At 37.2% G+C, this 19176-nt stretch overlaps 1 protein-coding gene and 1 long non-coding RNA gene across 5 annotated transcripts in view; one reads left to right on the forward strand and one right to left on the reverse strand.

The window, feature by feature from the left end:
• The first annotated feature begins 837 nt into the window (after positions 1 to 837).
• Positions 838 to 19176, forward strand: part of LOC107692500 (neuroblast differentiation-associated protein AHNAK-like) — a 30317-nt gene continuing 11978 nt past the window's right edge. Inside the window, exons 1-10 of one of the 4 annotated variants that reach the window (XM_016491585.1) lie at positions 838 to 1148; positions 12680 to 12729; positions 12832 to 12939; positions 13031 to 13156; positions 13757 to 13922; positions 14154 to 14347; positions 14481 to 15509; positions 16341 to 16385; positions 16468 to 16609; positions 18804 to 19169. In XM_016491585.1, the coding sequence (XP_016347071.1) occupies positions 1091 to 1148; positions 12680 to 12729; positions 12832 to 12939; positions 13031 to 13156; positions 13757 to 13922; positions 14154 to 14347; positions 14481 to 15509; positions 16341 to 16385; positions 16468 to 16609; positions 18804 to 19169 (2284 nt within the window). In that variant the 5' untranslated portion in view covers positions 838 to 1090. The other 3 variants (XM_016491586.1, XM_016491588.1, XM_016491587.1) reach the window with 3 other exon arrangements.
• Positions 13927 to 19176, reverse strand: part of LOC107692502 (uncharacterized) — a 24978-nt gene continuing 19728 nt past the window's right edge. The window contains exon 3 of the long non-coding RNA XR_001634652.1: positions 13927 to 13997. This is a non-coding gene — a long non-coding RNA (uncharacterized LOC107692502). The remainder of the gene's footprint in view (positions 13998 to 19176) is intronic.

Below are 19176 nucleotides of genomic sequence, written 5' to 3' on the forward strand. Positions count from 1 at the left end.
AAGTTTGATGAGAAGCTGAAGTACGATGTGACGTCAAAAAAATCGTTGAGCCGTTTTGGCGGAAGTGACGAACTGCAAGCTTTGAATGCTTATATCTTCTAAATGCGAATTTTGTCACTGTTTTGGAGCACACTGCCTTATAGATAACCTTAAGACTAACATATTGATACTAACACCCAAAAAACTTTAATTTTGATTTCATGGGGACTTTAAGTGTCTGAAAATGTTACATTAATTTTGCACTTAAAGTATATTTCCATAATAATTACACTTTTTAAAAGTATCAAAACCCAACACACTGCCTTTTTTAAAACAATTACTGCATATGTAGTGTGTCAAACTTCTAGATCTAGTCCTTGACATGTAAACTAATGTTGGTCTTTGGTGTATATTGCAAAACTGGGATGCTGTTTTGACCTATCAGGACCGGATCTATCTGTTTCAAAATAACCACAATCATGCATATCGTCCTGTATATCTTTTGACAGCTGGATGTAGGCCCTTGCCTCTTCAATCTGAGAATCAATGGCAGTGAAGGAAGTGCAGAGGTGTGCTGGCAGTGATGCCTGTTTGTGACTGCGAGTGAGGGAATGTGTTTTTCTTTTAATTATATTGTGGGAGCTGTTGAGCTCTGTCTGACAGAAGCCCTGATAGCTGTTTCTCACTAAGCCCGATAACAAGGCCCTGTTGGGCCGGGACTAAAGCCACGGCACTGATGAACAAAAGACAGGAGCTTTAGTCAGGGGGCCGCAAACTGCTGACTCTCAGCACCAGCTAATGCAGCATTCTGTCCGGTCTCCCTGTTGTCAGCCTCTGTCCACATCCTTCTCTTTTTTTTTCTCCACCGCATTCTCGTTCACTTTTGACACCAACATGCCCCCCAACAAAGAAACCCGAAATCACACTCTCTGTGTCTACCTCCGACCCCCTCCTGTATCGGTTTGCCCTCACTTCACGGCTCAGTGACCGTCTCCGCTTCGTGCTCACTGGAAGCGATCTGCTCACAGCACGCCTTCCCGAGGTCTGACCCGTATCAGTGGTGCGTGGGATGCGTGTTCGGTGTGCGTGAGCGTGTATCTTGTCTTCTGCCATGTGTGAGTGTCTGCGAGGGATCTTCCGTGTCACCTGGACACCCTCTTCAGACGCAGGTGGGTTTGCTGACATAACACCCCTCGTGAAAAAGAAGTGTACTTAACTGTACTGAATGTGCACTTGTAGTGTGTTTCGAATCTTACAAGTGTATTTTATAAACTTGCAGATTTGTAGACATTATAATATTAATGAAATAAAAGGCAACTTAAAGTATGTACTTAAAGTATGTTTCTCAACACACTTAAGTACACAAAGTCCAACAGTAGAGAGTGCGTCTCGGGGTTCTGGTGCTGTAAGTTCAAGGTGCTCTCTGGTCTAGTTTATCAAAGAATACTTCAGAATGACCATGGCACTCTTGTGAATTAAAATGCCTTTATTATCCAGAAATCTAAAAACTCACTTAAGTACACTTTTAAATAGTGCACTTTGTAATAATGTCAAATTAAAAGCTTTACTTTAAATTATATTTTAAATCACTATATTTTAATAACGTTTTTGTTGTGCTTTAAAGAAGTACGCTTATTTTGAGGTTGACTAACATACTAAAGCAAGTACTTGATTATTTGGTGATACTACATTTTTTATGGTAAGTGGTTGCAAACAATTTATTTTAGCTACATTTAAAAAAATGTTGAAAGTTAGTCAACTAAATTTGTTTATTTAAATGTAGCTAAAATAAATTGCTTGCAACTACTTACCTTAAAAAATGTAGTAAATTCAATTAATCTTTTTTTTTTCAGTGTAGTTTGTTATTTGATATTACATTAAAAGTTAATATTTTAAATGTACTAGTGTAAGCCACCTGATCATTACAAATGACATATATTTTTAAATACATGACATACAAGTTTCAATGGCATTCAATGACATTAAAGTATATTTTACTATACATTTATATTTCACTAAAGTATATTTTTAGTTTACTATTATTAACACTTGTCAGTACATTTGGAAGTACACTTTAACCATATTTCAAAGACAATAGAAGTAATTATGAAATTACATATAAAGTTGTATTTAAGTCACACTTAAAAAAAAGAGTCAAAAAGCACTTAAAAAACAGCATTTAATATAATTTTAAACTATAATACACTTTAATTGTAAATAACATTCAATTAAGTGTCAAAAAGATTGCATTCAATTCACAATTAAGCATTATTGTTTTTAAAGTATATTATTTCTGTAATAATTACTGTTTTTAAAAGTAAGCTAAAATCACAAGGGACTGCATGTCATGTATTCGCCATGATAACAACAGTCCATTCAGTTGCTATATAAAGGATCAGAAGTTCAGTGTTATTTTGTTGCTGTTTAACCTGTCTTACATTATGCTCTTGTAAATGAAGATGAGATTTAGAGTAGACACTTACAGGTGTCATTAGTTTATAATGGGCTCATTATCAGCACAACAATGTCTAACTGGTTAGCGAACTGCAGTTAGAAGTGTGTGGCTAGTGCATTGTCCTCAATTTTATTTTCAAACTTAGTGGTTACGTTTCTTATAAGCTCATTTTAGGGGATCCAGTGATATATATACTGTTGGATCCAGATCAGAAGTTGCTTTGGTGGCATTCTCAAACCAGTTCCTCTTTTAACATGTTTTCATTTAACATGCAAACAAGTGTCTGGGAATATTACATTCAGGTCACACTTAAGCACATTATCTGCATAATACGTATAAAAGTGCGCTAAAGTGCATTTCCTTTACAAGGGTGGTCAAGCTCCGACACCTTAACGTTACTAATTATAACTTGGTTATTTACACAATGACAAGAAAATCAACAGAAAATGCAGAGCTAAAGATATCAATCGCTCAGCGCGGGGATTGGAAGTTAGCTAATTAGTTAAGCTAAAGTTAACCTCATTTTGATGTTTTGCGATCATCACTACTAATTTCTGTTATATCAAATGTTTTTGTAAATGACATAAACCAATTAATATCACAAAATATCAGCATTTTACAAGCTAAGACTTACTGATGTTTGTGTTGTTGTTTTCCTGCTGAAAATGATGTCACTTCCTGGTGGATGATGTCATTAAGGATCTGGCTTTTTTTAGTCCAGGTGATACTCAAAATGATGAAAAGATGAAAAGTGAAACGGAGGATACAGTTAATAATTCATACTAATCTATTATTTATCAATTGCCGTTTTTTTGTGTTAGAGGAGCACAACAAAAATGGCAACATCTGCTCAAAACAGAGCTTTGAAATGATTCCGTTAAATTTAAATGACTTCAATTCATGTAATTCATTTGCCCTCCAGCTTGTCAGTTACAAATCATTTTTAAAGCAAAGCGAAGTTTAAAAAGGAAGTATTTGAGATGGCAGATTTTTTCTTTCAAATGTTTATAATGGCTTATCTGAGAAAGAAAGGAAGAATGTCAGATCTATACTTGCTTTTCTTGAACAAGATTTCAGTGATGAATCAATGTCGAAAGATATTGTAAAAAAAAATTGATAAAAAACACATTTTGTATCCCTCTTTTGCTTTGTCATGTGATTGCCTGTCTGTTAGTCCATCAGCGTCACATGACATAAACCCAGCTGTCTGCTCTAGATTCTTGGCTGTCTGTTCTGCTGATAGCTGCATTTGCTAATAAACTGGACACCTCACCTTGTGCCAGGGAAGCCGCCCCAGCTCGTTCGAATGCCTATCCATCCCATTATGCTGCTTATCCTACTTTTATGTATTGAAACAATGCAGGCATTACAACAATGTGAACACCCCGCCTTCCGGGTGCCCGGCTACAGGTTTTAAGTGCTATTTTGACCCTGTGGATCCACCTGCATGTCACGCTGTGGGGATAATGAATTTTGGCAGTGTCTTGTGACCACCCCGGCTCGGTTTAAACACGGGCGAGTTGCCCAAAAACAAGCAGACACACCTTACTGCTGGATAGAAAGCTACTTGTGCAAGCGTGTTAAGCCTGAGACAACAGCTGCCAGACCTCAAGAAAGAGAAACTGTAAAAACATAGGCCTACCATTCCATCTTGTTTTTGGCTTTAGAGGTCCAAAAAATACCCCATCATAACTTCTTTTTACTTTTCCCGATGTTTGGATTTTGCTTGCTTGAGTAGAGTTTTGTTTGTTACTGTTTCACTGTAAATCTATCTGCATTGAGTCCAAGGGGGAAGGGCGTATTTATGAGTCATAGTTACACCATTAGTTGCGTCCGGGTCACTTTGGTCGGAGCATGATGGTGATTGGCGATGTACCTTTTCTACAAAAAATTCAACAAGATTTTTTTTTTAAAATTCTGCTTCTACAAATGATACTTCTGCTGATGAATAAAGAATGCGCATCAGGTGTGGTTTTGCTTTTTTATGTTTTTATTTCTTTTATGAAGGTGTTGAGTGACAGGGTTGCTGGAGAGTTTTATGGAGGTAATTGTAAGACTTTTAAAAGAACTTTTAAAGGCCAATTAAAGATTCGCAATTAAAGCGAAAACAATTCAGCAATATGAAAATGTTTGAAAACACAACAGCACTGTCCAGTGCTATTTTAGTATCATTGAGATAGCCTATTGAGATACAGTGGGTACGGAAAGTATTCAGACCCCCTTAAATTTTTCACTCTTTGTTATATTGCAGCCATTTGCTAAAATCATTGAAGTTAATTTTTTTTTCCTCATTAATGTACACACAGCACCCCATATTGACAGAAAAACACAGAATTGTTGTAAGGGGGTCTGAATACTTTCCGTACCCACTGTATATATTTATATATAGCCTATATATCATTTTATATATTTATAATTATGTTTATATATTATATTTAGGTTATATTATATAGCCTAATTAGGTTTTATTTTATTTATTTTTTTTAATTTTAATTAAAGTTTTAGTAATTTTATTGTGTTTTTTGTCATTTTATTTTAGTTTTAGTCATTTTAGTGCATCAAGTTAAACTAATTGTAAATGAGAAATGTTGCTTTGGCAACTAGCTGAAATATATATATTTTTATTATTATTTTTATTTCAGTTCAAATTCATTTTACATGAAACTTTATTTAAAACAAACTTTTACCTTTATTAATTAATTTGTGGAAGGGTGAGTTACCTATAAGACTTAATACCTAAATCTATTCATTATATATTCGTAATTGTACAATATTGTTTTGTGCATAGAACCTTGCTAGTTTTATTGTAAATGAAATAAATATACGTAATTTCATTATTTTCAATAAATTTATCGTCAGTCAGTAAACGCTGCGTCTATGGCGTCTGAAGTTTTCTCACTGACACGCCCACAACTCGGAAATCAGTCTTTAAAAGTTCACTTTCCCGCTCGAAATTAAGATCTTTTTGGTGACGTTAATGTCCGTTCAGCCTGTAAAATATGATCTTTCCGACGTGACTTGAACTTACCATCAGGCCAGAGTCATATTCTTGTGTGTTATGATAGTAAACTGTCCGTGTCCGTATAAGACTGGCTCTGACTCCTGCTCTCCCACCCTCTGTATTTGGGGCATCCCACTGGCTTCATCCAATTGGATTGCTGACCGCCTCCCCTAACAGAGACCATAATAATACTGCAAATGTCCCGCTCCGTAGGCATCAGTCAGAGAATAAGCAGGCAGAGAGTTGGGGGGAGAAAGAGAGAGTTTGTTACTGAGGGAATAATTGATTCTGCACAAGGAAACACTCAATAAAGGTAGGTAATATAGATGAGTTGTGTTGGGTTACGTTGTGTGACATTGCTGAGTGTGGCTCAATAACAACATGACAAGACTCTCAGACTGACGTGGAAACTTTAATACAGATGTGTAGGATGAACTTGGTAAATGGAGGATTTGCACAAACCTGGTGAAGATTGTTACTTCTATTTATATTTTGGTGCTTTCATTATTTTTGTGATAAGAGACCAACTGCTTTAAATGTATTTAATGTAATTTGTTCTAAGGGTTTTATAAGCCCATAATAGGAGAAACTGCTGAACAGATGTAGCTCACCTGAGCATCTTAATGTTTTTCCTTGTACTGTCGGTCATACTTGCTGAAAGCACTGAAATGTTGAGTGGCACTGAAGAGGTGTGTGTATGTGTGTGTGTGTGTGTGTGTGTCTTCTGTATTAGTCTTACACAGTTGCAACAGCTGCGGCCCTGGTCATAAGATCAGTCTCATGGTACTGTGTGGAGTTCATGGCCCAACATGCCATAGTTAAGATAGCAGCATGCGATGAAATATAGTGAGAGTTAAAGAGATAGTTCACCTAAAAATGAAAATCCTGCCATCATTTACACACCCTCAAGCTGTTCCAAACCTGTATGAATGTCTTTCTTCTCCTGAACACAAAAGAAGATATTTTGAAGAATGTTGGTAACCAAACGGTCAATGGGGAACAGCAATTAATCAGATTAATCAAGGTTGTACAACCCCAAGACTTTATGCTTTATTATTTCCCATTCAAATTGTTTGCTCTGCACCAGTGCTGAATGTCTTGCAGACTCTGTCAGCGATGTTTGATATGTTTTGATAAACACTGCAGGTGTACATCATGTGCTTCATTGGAAGCGATATCCCTCAGCCAGCTCCTCCCAACATGAGTATGGGAATAATGTCTGTGTGTGTGATTCTAGTGCCATTCCTGCCACGTTTCAGGAGTCAGATGTGTTAATGGGACACCGTTGCGCTGGGGAGCGGGTCGGGGTACGGGGGGCTCGGAGTTGAGACTTGTCGATGTCGCTATAGATAGGCTGTGATGCCGCTGAAATATGCAGACTCTCACACACTAATCAGGTTCTGTTTGGAGAATGCTGCTGTTGTGGATGAGACGGTCATTTATTTAACTAATCAAGCCAATTATTACAGCATCCCCAAAAAGCATATGCAATGTGACTGCAGAAAGTATCTAAATATTTTTATACACTCTTAAAAATAAAGGTGCTTCACGATGCCATAGAAGAACCTTTTTGTCTAAATGGTTCCATAAAGAACCTTTAACATCTGAAGAACCTTTCTGTTTCACAAAGGTTCTTCAGATTATAAAAAGGTAAGAAAGAGATGCTTCTTTAAAGAACCTTTGACTGAATGGTTCTTTGTGGAACCAAAAATGGTTCTTCTATGGCATCGCTGTGAAGAACCTTTTGAAGCACCTTTATTTTTAAGAGTGTATGTTAATTTTGAACAGAATATCTTTATAATTTTTTTTTCTGAAATGCTTTGCTTTAAAAGTAGTTTGATATTTTGTTATCCAATGCATTGCAATGACATTTTTGAGCTGTGGCTTAAGTGTCCAAATACCTTTTGGGGACACTGTATCTTAATACAAAAATTTACATGAAATGCAATGACGATGTGCAAATATTGCAAAATTAGGTAACAAATTGCAGCGGATGAATGATGTCATGGTACACAAACTGTTAAAGATTTTCTGGAAGGCCTTCCAAAATAATTACAAAAGCATAGGCCACTTTTTAGAAAATCTAAAAAGTTAAATATTTAGTATAATAAATAAATAATGCTTACAAGTTACAAAATTATATATATATATATATATATATATATTTAGCATTTACAATATTTTTTATTATATATTACTGATAACCGATGTATAAAAAGTGGGAACTTTTTTCCATTTTTATTATTATTAGGGTGGAAATGAAAGGGTAATCACGCATTCCTGTAACAGCGCTGACGCATGTGACATCATTCTGATTGACTGGACTTACTAACTACCAACTAACTTGTTTTCTCTCTCAGATTTGGTGTTGGTTGTGTTATTTTATCTCAGTAAATATCCTAGTTTCCTGTTTAAAGGGAGGCATTTCCTCCTTGGCTTTACACACCCTCAGGAGAGGCTGATCCATCATGTGTTCCTCTCGAGGCAGAACGTACGTGCCGAGTAAAAATACTCAATTCTGACAAACCAAGAATGAGAGATGTATTTTTTACCCTGTAGAAGCTACTTTTATCCACACAGATATCAATGGCTAATAAATGTATGTTTCTCATTTCCCTAAAGACAAGAATCTGGACAAAATCTATAGTGCAGGACGAGTCACCAATATTTTTGCTGTATTTTGCTGGAAGACAGAGACTGTAAATTTTCAATGAGAACACAGAAGTGAATTTGATTAACATCTAGGACATAATAATGAACTCAAAGCTAACAAACACAGGCATTAACTGAAAGTCTCAAAACTAATTTTGATTTAATGGGGTAGTTTGTGTCTGCATTAAGAACAAATGACATCGTCATACTCTTATGGTTTAGAATGGGCTCTCAGTTTTGCAAAATACCAAATTAAACGGTCACCAAAAGACAGGATTTCAGAGATAAACACTTCAGCACATTAATCAAAGCCAAACCTCGTCTTCTTAGCATCCAAATTGAACCTCCAGACAGTCTGGGATCTTTTCTGAGAATGTCAGCAATGCTTCCCCTTATTGTCCTCTTATAGATGGAGAATTGACAGCCATCATTGACCTTAACTGAACGTTTGACGTGGGTTTGTTTTTCTGATTGCAAAATTTGTATATTTTTGTGACCCTTCAGAGTTTTATTTTTTTTTATTTTAGTTGTTTATTTTGGACCACTGTATCTAATGACACATACTTATCCTTGTGTCTTTGTTTGGAGGGATGCACAAATACCCATGTGGGTAAGGGCTCAGGCATTGGTCCAGTTGTAACTCTTGTGCCATTATCAAGTGCCTATTCTCATACGAAATGATCTTGTGACTGTATTGAATCAACAGCAATAGAATTACTTCTCTATCCTCTGTTGTCCTTGTAAGTGGCTGGCTTGTGTGTTCAATAGGACATAATTGAACAGTGGAGGTTGAGGCGGCTGGTTTGAATCGGAGCTAACTCAATTTGTATTAATTCTGTACAGCTGATGTTATCAGTCAGATTGCACCTACTCATTTTTTATTTCTACATTTTTCCAAAGCTATCAAAAATAACAAATGAAAGTATTTGAATTATGCATTGACCAAAAAATATATAAATGAAAAATATAATACAATAAATATTTTTTAATGCGAAACATTTTATGTTTATATAAAGAACAATTCATATTAAATGTAGGTCTTTAAATCAAAACATTTTTCATGATCATAAGTAACAAATTTAGTAAGGAACTGTAAAACCACATCTTAATTTCCCTCTCTATCACTGTTCTCGATGTTACGCATCAGTACCCATGAATCAGTTACAGCCATTAATCTCCTGAACTTTTGCTCTAAATTGCATAAATGAGCTTTTCTTTCTTCCAGACAAACATTTTAGTCTCTCAACTTCTTTCTCAAGTATGCATTATATAATTCAAGAGCGTTCATAAACTGCCGTTGAGTTTGGCTGATGTGTGCCCAGCTTGCCTATTGCTTGGCAGCATTTGTAGGAGCTCTAGTGTGAACAGTTCTGTCATTACACAAGCACATGTTGGTCAGGCCAGCTCGTGTTTATATAAAGATCAGATATGTGCAGCACCATTCCAGTCTTCTGTCCCCTCCTCTGGACACACATAGCATCACTAGGGAACAGCTGCCTCTTTCACTCACAAACACACACACAAATATACACACAGACATCCATCCATTTTTCAAACCGACTGTCCTATCGTAGGCATGCTGGAGTCTCTCCCAGCATTTCTGGCCATAGGCAGGAAAGCACCCTGACAGGATGGCCAGTCAATCGCAAACCTGTGTTATTTTTGTTAACTAAAACTAAAACTATTATAAATATTTTTTATTGAAATTAAGCTGAACAGACAAAAACTGAAGTACTAAAATTACTAAAATAACCAAGTAAAAAAACTATTAAAATGACATAAGCACATACAAAAACTACTAAAAATTAAACAAATTAAAATAATAATAAAAACTGTAATAATGAATAAATAATACAAAAATAACAGTCATAGACACACAGACATTCATATACAAATATTTTTTTCCTGTAAGAAAGAAAACAGAATTTTTTTCACCCACAGTGTCGTGTTTTTATTTTAAAAGTTTTTTTTTTTTTTTTTTAATAAAAGTTACTGTAGTAATACATATAAAAATCATGCAAAAAAAAAATACAATATAACGTAAGTTACACACATTTTATTGTCTTGCAGTCTGAGGTGTGGTGCTAAATAAGACAAAAAAGGTCTGTCTTAGACAGCTGGCACAGCAGGATAAAGGAGCACCTGCTAGTGTTATGTGGGCCTGTCTTGTGTAACAGGTTATCCAGTGTGGGTGTCTGAGCCCATTAGAAATTACCATCTCGCCAGTCTACAGATAACTTAAAGGGGTCATATGATGCGATTTCAAGTTTTCCTTTCTCTTTGGAGTGTTACAAGCTGTTCGTGAATAGATAGGATCCCTAAAGTTGCAAAGACTAAAGTCTCAAACTAAAAGTTAAGACTGGTCCACACCCTACCTAAAATGGCTCGTTCTAACACGCCCCCACATATCTACGTCACGATGTGGGAAGATTTGCATAACGCCGCCCAAATGTTCACGCAAAGAAAGAAGGCGTAACTTTATTGTTGCTGCCACCGCCGCCACAAATGCCTCGTTTATAATAGATTTTATTGGTTTTGTCTCGTCGCTCCAGGACACGGCTTCACAGTATGGTAGGGGCGTAACATTTCCGTCACACGCTTGAGGTATTCGGCCAATCACAACGCACTGGATAGCTGGCGTGATCTCTTTAATTATCATGTGATTCCTTAAATTAAGATGGCTTCTAGTTCTAACACTGTTAGCTTGGCATTGAAAATGGTCAACATGTGACCGAAACGTTTGCCTTGTTTTATTCAGTAAATTGCATACATTGTTCTCATCTCGCTTGTGATGCTTTAATGTTTGAATGTGCGGACACTTTTCAAGCATTACACCAAATACACAAATGTTATTTTTAGCAACATCATATGACCCCTTTAATTTTGGTTACACACTCTTACCACAGACACAGATACCAGACACCACTGCCGAATGAGGAATGAGAAGCATGCAGAGAGAGGACACTGTTTGCAGGCCTACTAACCTGATGGCAACTTGATCTATGGTGGGACAGGATTTTTTTAGTCTCATGGATAACAGCAGGGTTGATTATAGTGAGGTAGGTTTACACCAGGGGTGCCCAAACTCGGTCCTGGCGGGCCGGTGTCCTGCAGATTTTAGCTCCAACTTGCCTCAACACACCTTGCCTTCGAGGTTCTAGTATGCCTATTAAGAGCTTGATTAGCTGGTTCAGGTGTGTTTAATTGAGGTTGGAGCTAAACTCTTCAGGACACCGGCCCTCCAGGACCGAGTTTGGGCACCCCTGGTTTACACTATAAGCAAAGTTGGAGGCCTTGTAATATCACAGAATGAGTTTGAAAAGTTTCAAGAGGATAGAGAATCATGTGAAGCTTTTCCTTTTTTATTTTTTTTTCCCTGCTTATCACAACCATGCAGCAACATATAGCAAGTGATGTAGTCAGTCATGAAATTAGTCCCCCTTCCCATGAAATTCAAACACATTTGGTCACACGAGACACATTTAAGATGCATTTACAACCAGATGTAAATGGTGATGTGTGGTCAACTGTGATTGGATCACATAAAATCCTTGTGCTTGATTGTATTGAATATGCGCTTGTTCTTCAAATCTAAAAAAAGGGTATTTAAAAAAAAATGTACTTGCGGATAATATAAGATGAATAAAATAAAAAGCCACTTAAGTGTACTTAAAGAGAGACACTTTTTTTTTTACTGTTTCTTAACACAATTAAGTATACTTTTAAAAATATATATTTTTAATAGTGCTGTCAAATGATTAATCACGATTAATCGCATACAAAATAAAAGCTTTTTTTTTGCATATGTGTTCTGTGTATATTTATTATGTATATATAAATAGACACACATGCATGTATATATTTCAGAAAAATGTTATGTTTATTCTGTATGCGATTAATCGTGATTAATCATTTGACAGCACTATTAAAAATATATATTTTTAATAGTGCTGTCAAATGATTAATCACGATTAATCGCATACAAAATAAAAGCTTTTTTTTTGCATATGTGTTCTGTGTATATTTATTATGTATATATAAATAGACACACATGCATGTATATATTTCAGAAAAATGTTATGTTTATTCTGTATGCGATTAATCGCGATTAATTGCTTGACAGCACTAATTTTTAATAATTCCAAATAAAAATTGATTATGATTATAACTTTAGTGTATTATTTGATATTACAGTTATAGTTAATAAATGCTTGTCAGTACATTCAGCAGTACACTTTAACCATATTTCAAAGACAATAGAAGTAATTATGAAATTACATAGACGTACTTACATCCTACTTAAGTGGGTCAAAAATTCAACTAATTGCATTTAATACATTCATATTTAAACAATAATTAAGTTAAACAACAATTTAATTGTAAATAACATGCAATTACGGTAAGTAACCGAAAACACTCTTAAGTATATTATTGTTTTAAAGTATATAATTTCCATAATAATTATTTAAAAGTCTGTTAAAGTGTACTTATTTTTACATATTGTACCTGATCTAAATGGACCTAAATGCATTATTACAGTCAAGGCATTTTGACTGATGGCTCTTGACATTGTAAACCTGCTCTAATTTCAGACTCTGACCGAGAGGACAGTCATGGGAATCCAGAAGCCAGAGATTCACCTGTAGGTTGTCACTTGTCAAACCATTACCTCTTTAAAGCCAATAAAAATGGCTGTTTTATTTTACTGATCTCATGTCTGCCTTGTTTGCCTCTTTACACACAGGTAAACAACAAAATACGCTCTCCCCCCTCAGACAGGCCTCCCTTCGGCGCTCATCTAAGCACACACCACAGCATCTCTGCTGATGAACAGGACAGCCCAGAGCAAATTGTGAGTACTACAAATGTAATCTGTGAGCCCAGCCATGTGGAGATGTGGATCTCAGACCTCTCACAAACTTAATTCCAAATTTGTTTCCAAGGTTCAGAAGGAAAAACTCCATGCAGAACTAAAACAAGTTTTGAGTCAGAAGAGAAGCAAGCTTAGAGACACCCAATCCACCCTCACAGACATGGAGGAACCCCCCAAGACAGACAATAAGAATGAGGTACGAATGAAAACATCCCATTATAAGGACTGCTCTCAAAATGATTAAAAAGCACCTTTGTGGAATATAGTATGAACATCCTTTGAACTTCCTTTAAAAAAAATTGAATGTATACAACTCAAAGCTTAATTAGTGTTATGTAAGATTAATAGCTTTTAGAAAGAATTCGAAATCTGTTTTTGAAATTAAATGACTTGTTTAACCCCCAGCCTTCACCATTGCACATTTGTATTTTATAATTGTATATTTACAATTTACAATTTACACTTAAAAGTTATATACAATATAAAGTATATACAAAAATATATATATATACACACACTTACAATCAATCATATCCTACTGCTGTTACATTTTATTTACATATTACCTACTTATCTAATTGTCATTTACCTACTTACCAAACTGTCTAACTTTTATGTTTTGTACTCAGTGTACTATCTGTATTTATTGTCCATATTTACTGTTGTCTTTTAGTCCTTGTGCTGTCTACTACATACATCACTGTGTTTTCTGAAGGAACTGTATTTCATTTTTATCCACTGCAATGCAATGTGCTAAAAATGACAATAAAGTTGATTTGGTACATTTTATGAACAGGTGGAGAAGGACAACCAGTTGTCAGAGCTCGTGGAAATGGTTGTTGAAACACAGGCTGAGGTTGGAGCTAGTGGGTACAGTGTTGTGGGTGGAGGGGAGCAAGGCATCTTCATCAAAGAGGTCTTGAAAGACTCCCCAGCAGAAAAGCACCTCAGTCTACAGAAAGGTACCAAGGGACTGTATTTTACATTACAAAGTGCAATGTCAAATACTGTACACTGTAAAGACTTGAGCCACTGTCCTTGATAAGACAAGCAGGAGAAACAACTTTAACCTTATAATCATTAATGGACAGGTGTTGAGTACAGGTGTGAATTAATTTAGTTTCCTGATGTACTAAGAATACCAAGACAAATCATGTAAGTTATAAATATTTTTTGATGATGTGTTATTGCAGGAGATCAACTGCTAAGTGCCAGGGTGTATTTTGATAACGTCAAATATGAGGACGCATTAAAAATTCTTCAGTGTGCAGAACCCTACAAAGTGTCCTTCTTTTTGAAGAGGACTGTGCCAGGAAGTGAAGTCAGCATACGTCCAGGTGCACAAAATCTTGAGCTCAGAGGACCTAAGGCCAAGATGCAAAAAATGGTACATGCTGAAATATTGCTATACAATAGAATTATTTTTTGAACATCCACAGTATTTCTTAAAGTTAATTAATTTTTCAAAAGTACTTACACAACAGTAGAAACTAGAAGGAATGATAACCTTTCTCTTGCAGAGCGTCAAAAGTGTGAAACCATTCAAAACTAAGAAAAGGAGAGGAGGAAGATTTGGATTGAAAAGACTGAAAGAGAACAAAAAAGCAAGAGCACGGGCAGAGCTGGACGTTGATGGATCACCTGGTAGATCAGACCTCAGTCCTGTTGATGTTGAGTTTGTATTCCCGAAGTTCAAGATAAGGAAAGGTGGGAAGGCCACTGCAGATGGATCAGAACATCTGGAGGGTGTTATCACTAGTACTAAGAAGAAGAGGAAGATCAGATTTCCAAAGATGAAGGCCATGGATGCTGCTGTTGGTGAAGGGAAGGCCAATGTAGATGTTTCAACACATGAAGGAGAGGCCTCTGGATCCAAGCTGAAGGCCAAGATGAAAGGTCCAAAATTTGGAATGAATTTCCCAAAAATTAAAAAGTCAAAGTTAGATGTACAATCTTCAAATGACAGCTTTAAGGTGAAAGAACTAGAAGGCAAATTTAAGCCTCCATCAGTAGAGTGTGATTTCAACATGCCTCAGGGCAAGGCTGAAACTAATGTTTCTAATTTTGAGGTTAGTGTTAAAGGAAAAGGAGAGGGTCCTGAGATAAAAATGCCAAAGATAAATCTGGATGTCTCAGATACAAAGGTGACAGTCCCAAAGGTTGAAATGCCAAAGGTTGATATCTCTCTGCCTGCAGTGAAAGCTTCTGGTGTTGAGATTTCCTTGCCAAAAATGAAGTCAACACAAGGTGACATCAGTATTAAAGGATCTGACAGCAAAAGATTGAACATGCCATCCGTTGATATATCATTTCCAAAAGTAACAGACACAGGTAATGTTGATCTCAAGAGACATTCAGGGAAAATAGGGAAGTTTGATATTCCAAAACTGGATATTTCCTTACCAAAATTTGAATCAACCAAAGGGGAACTCAGCGTGGAAGGACCTGAATTCAAAGGTGGCAAATTAAATATACCTTCTTATAATATCTCCTCAGATGTTTGTCTGGAGGGAGAAACCAAAAAGGGCACAAAGTTTCAAATGCCAAAATTGGATATTAATTTACCACAAATAAAATCAGTAAGGACTGAAACAAATATTGAAGGACCTGAAGTGAAAGGTGGAAAGATAGATATGCCAGATGTTGACATTTCTCTTCCACAAGGAAAGGTTAAGGGAGATGGCAAAGTTAATGTCAGTAAGGGGGATAAGTTTAATTTGCCTCAAATTGATTTGTCACTTCCAAAGATGAAAACAAGATCCGTGGAAGTCAATTTTGAAGGACCTGAGGTAAAAGGAAGCAAAGTTCAGACACCTTCCCTTGACATTTCTTTGCCTAAAGATAAAACGGAGACAAACATTGATATAGAAGGCCATTCTGGAACAGGTATGAAGTATGAAATGCCAAAAATTGATGTTTCACTGCCAAAAGTAAAAGCTCCGGAAGGAGATGTGGCTGTCGAAGGACAGGAAGGAAAGGGAAGAAAATGTGGAATACCTAAATTTGATGTTTCCTTGCCTAAATTTAAACCATCAGGAGGCGAATTAGACATTGAAGGTCCGGATATCAAGGGTGGAAAGATTCACATGCCCTCTATTGATATCTCTCTGCCTGGAGGAGGAACAGGAGGACATGTAGATGTTGAAGGACCTGCAGAAAAAGGAAGAAAATTCGAAATGCCTACATTGGATGTTTCCTTGCCTAAATTAAAACCATCAGGATGTCAAATGGATATTGAAGGTCCCGATATCAAGGGTGGAACGTTTCACATGCCCTCTATTGATATCTCTCTGCCTGGAGGAGGAGCAGGAAGAGATGTAGATGTTGAAGGGCATGCAGGAAAAGGAAGAAAATTCGAAATGCCAAAATTAAAAACATCAGGAGGTGAAGTTGACGTTCAAGGTCCCAATATCAAGGGTGGAAAGATTCACATGCCCTCTATAGATATCTCTCTGCCTGGAGGAGGAGCAGGAGGAGATGTAGGGTCCCAATATCAAGGGTGGAAAGATTCACATGCCCTCTATAGATATCTCTCTGCCTGGAGGAGGAGCAGGAGGAGATGCAGATGTTGAAGGACCTGCAGGAAAAGGAAGAAAAATTGAAGTGCCTAAATTAGATGTTTCTTTGCCTAAATTAAAACCATCAGGAGGTGAAGTTGACATTGACGGTCCCGATATCAAGGGTGGAAAGTTTCACATGCCCTCTATAGATATCTCTTTGCCTGGAGGAGGAGCAGGAGGAGATGCAGATGTTGAAGGACCTGCAGGACAACGAAGAAAATTTGAAATTCCTAAATTTGATCTGACGTTCAGGGTCCCAATATCAAGGGTGAAAAGTTTCACATGCCCTCAAATGCCCTCTATAGATATCTCTCTGGCAGGAGGAGGAGCAGGCCGAGATGTAAATGTTGAAGGACATGCAGGAAAAGGAAGAAAATTTGAAATGCCTAAAATTAGATGTTTCTTTGCCAAAATTGAAACCATCAGGAGGTGAAGCTGACGTTCAGGGTCCCAATATCAAGGGTGAAAAGTTTCACATGCCCTCAAATGCCCTCTATAGATATCTCTCTGGCAGGAGGAGGAGCAGGCCGAGATGTAAATGTTGAAGGACATGCAGGAAAAGGAAGAAAATTTGAAATGCCTAAAATTAGATGTTTCTTTGCCAAAATTGAAACCATCAGGAGGTGAAGCTGACGTTCAGGGTCCCAATATCAAGGGTGAAAAGTTTCACATGCCCTCAAATGCCCTCTATAGATATCTCTCTGGCAGGAGGAGGAGCAGGCCGAGATGTAAATGTTGAAGGACATGCAGGAAAAGGAAGAAAATTTGAAATGCCTAAAATTAGATGTTTCTTTGCCAAAATTGAAACCATCAGGAGGTGAAGCTGACGTTCAGGGTCCCAATATCAAGGGTGGAAAGTTTCACATGCCCTCTATAGATATCTCTCTGCCTAGAAGAGGAGCTGGAGGAGATGTAGATGTTGAAGGACATGCAGGAAAAGGAAGAAAAGATATCTCTCTGCCAGGAGGAGGAGCAGGAGGAAATGTAGACGTTGAGGGACCTGCAGGAAAAGGAAGTACATTTGACATGCCTAAATTAGATGTTTCTTTGCCTAAATTAAAACCATCAGGAGGTGAAGCTGACATTGAAGGTCCCGATATCAAGGGTGGAAAGTTTCACATGCCCTCTATAGATATCTCTCTGCCTAGAAGAGGAGCTCTTCCAGGAGGAGGAGCTGGAGGAGATGTAGATGTTGAAGGACCTGCAGGAAAAGGAAGAAAATTTGAAATGCCAAAATTAGATGTTTCTTTGCCAAAATTGAAACCATCAGGTGGTGAAATGGACATTGAATGTCCCGATATCAAGGGTGGAAGGTTTCACATTCCCTCTATTGATATCTCTCTGCCAGGAGGAGGAGCAGAAGGAGATGCAGATGTTGAAGGACCTGCAGGAAAAGGAAGAAAATTTGAAATGCCTAAATTTGATGTTTCCTTGCCTAAATTAAAACCATTGGGAGGTGAAATCAATGTTGAAGGCCCAAATATCAAGGGTGGAAAGTTTCACATGCCCTCTATAGATATCTCTCTTCCGGGAGGAGGAGCAGGAGGAGATGTAGATGTTGAAGGACCTGCAGGAAAAGGAAGAAAATTTGAATTGCCTAAATTTGACGTTTCCTTGCCTAAATTAAAACCATCAGCAGGAGAGATCGATGTTGAAGGCCCAGATATTAAAGGTGGAAAGTTTCACTTGCCCTCTATAGATATCTCTCTGGCAGGAGGAGGAGCAGGAGGAGATGTAGATGTTGAAGGACATGCAGGAAAAGGAAGAAAATTCAAAATGCCAAAATTAGATGTTTCTTTGCCAAAATTGAAACCATCAGGAGGTGAAATGGACACTGAATGTCCCAATATCAAGGTTGGAAAGTTTCACATGCCCTCTATTGATATCTCTCTGCCAGGAGGAGGAGCAGGAGGAGATGTAAGTGTTGAAGGACAAGCAGGAAAAGGAAGAAAATTTGAAATGCCTAAATTAGATGTTTCCTTTCCTAAATTAAAACCATCAGGATGTGAAATCAATGTTGAAGGCCCCAAGATCAAGGGTGAAAAGATTCACATGCCCTCTATAGATATCTCTCTTCCAGGAGGAGGAGCAGGTGGAGATGTAGATGTCGAAGGACCTGCAGGAAAAGGAAGAAAATTTGAAATGCCTAAATTAGATGTTTCCTTGCCTAAATTAAAACCATCAGGAGGTGAAATCAATGTTGAAGGCCCCAATATCAAGGGTGGAAAGATTCACATGCCCTCTATAGATATCTCTCTGCCAGGAGAAGGAGCACATCAGCAGGAGAAATCAATGTTGAAGGTCCCGATATCAAGGGTGGAACGTTTCACATGCCCTCTATAGATATCTCTCTTCCTGGAGGAGGAGCAGGAGGAGATGCAGATGTTGAAGGACCTGCAGGAAAAGGAAGAAAATTTGAAATGCCTAAATTAGATGTTTCCTTGCCTAAATTAAAACCATCAGCAGGAGAAATCAATGTTGAAGGTCCCGATATCAAGGGTGGAACGTTTCACATGCCCTCTATAGATATCTCTCTTCCAGGAGGAGGAGCTGGAGGAGATGTAGATGTTGAAGGACCTGCAGGAAAAGGAAGAAAATTTGAAATGCCTAAATTTGATGTTTCCTTGCCTAAATTAAAACCATCAGGAGGTGAAAT

Source organism: Sinocyclocheilus anshuiensis, unplaced genomic scaffold, assembly GCF_001515605.1.
Source record: "Sinocyclocheilus anshuiensis isolate Anshui unplaced genomic scaffold, SAMN03320099.WGS_v1.1 scaffold1082, whole genome shotgun sequence".
NCBI lineage: Eukaryota > Metazoa > Chordata > Actinopteri > Cypriniformes > Cyprinidae > Sinocyclocheilus > Sinocyclocheilus anshuiensis.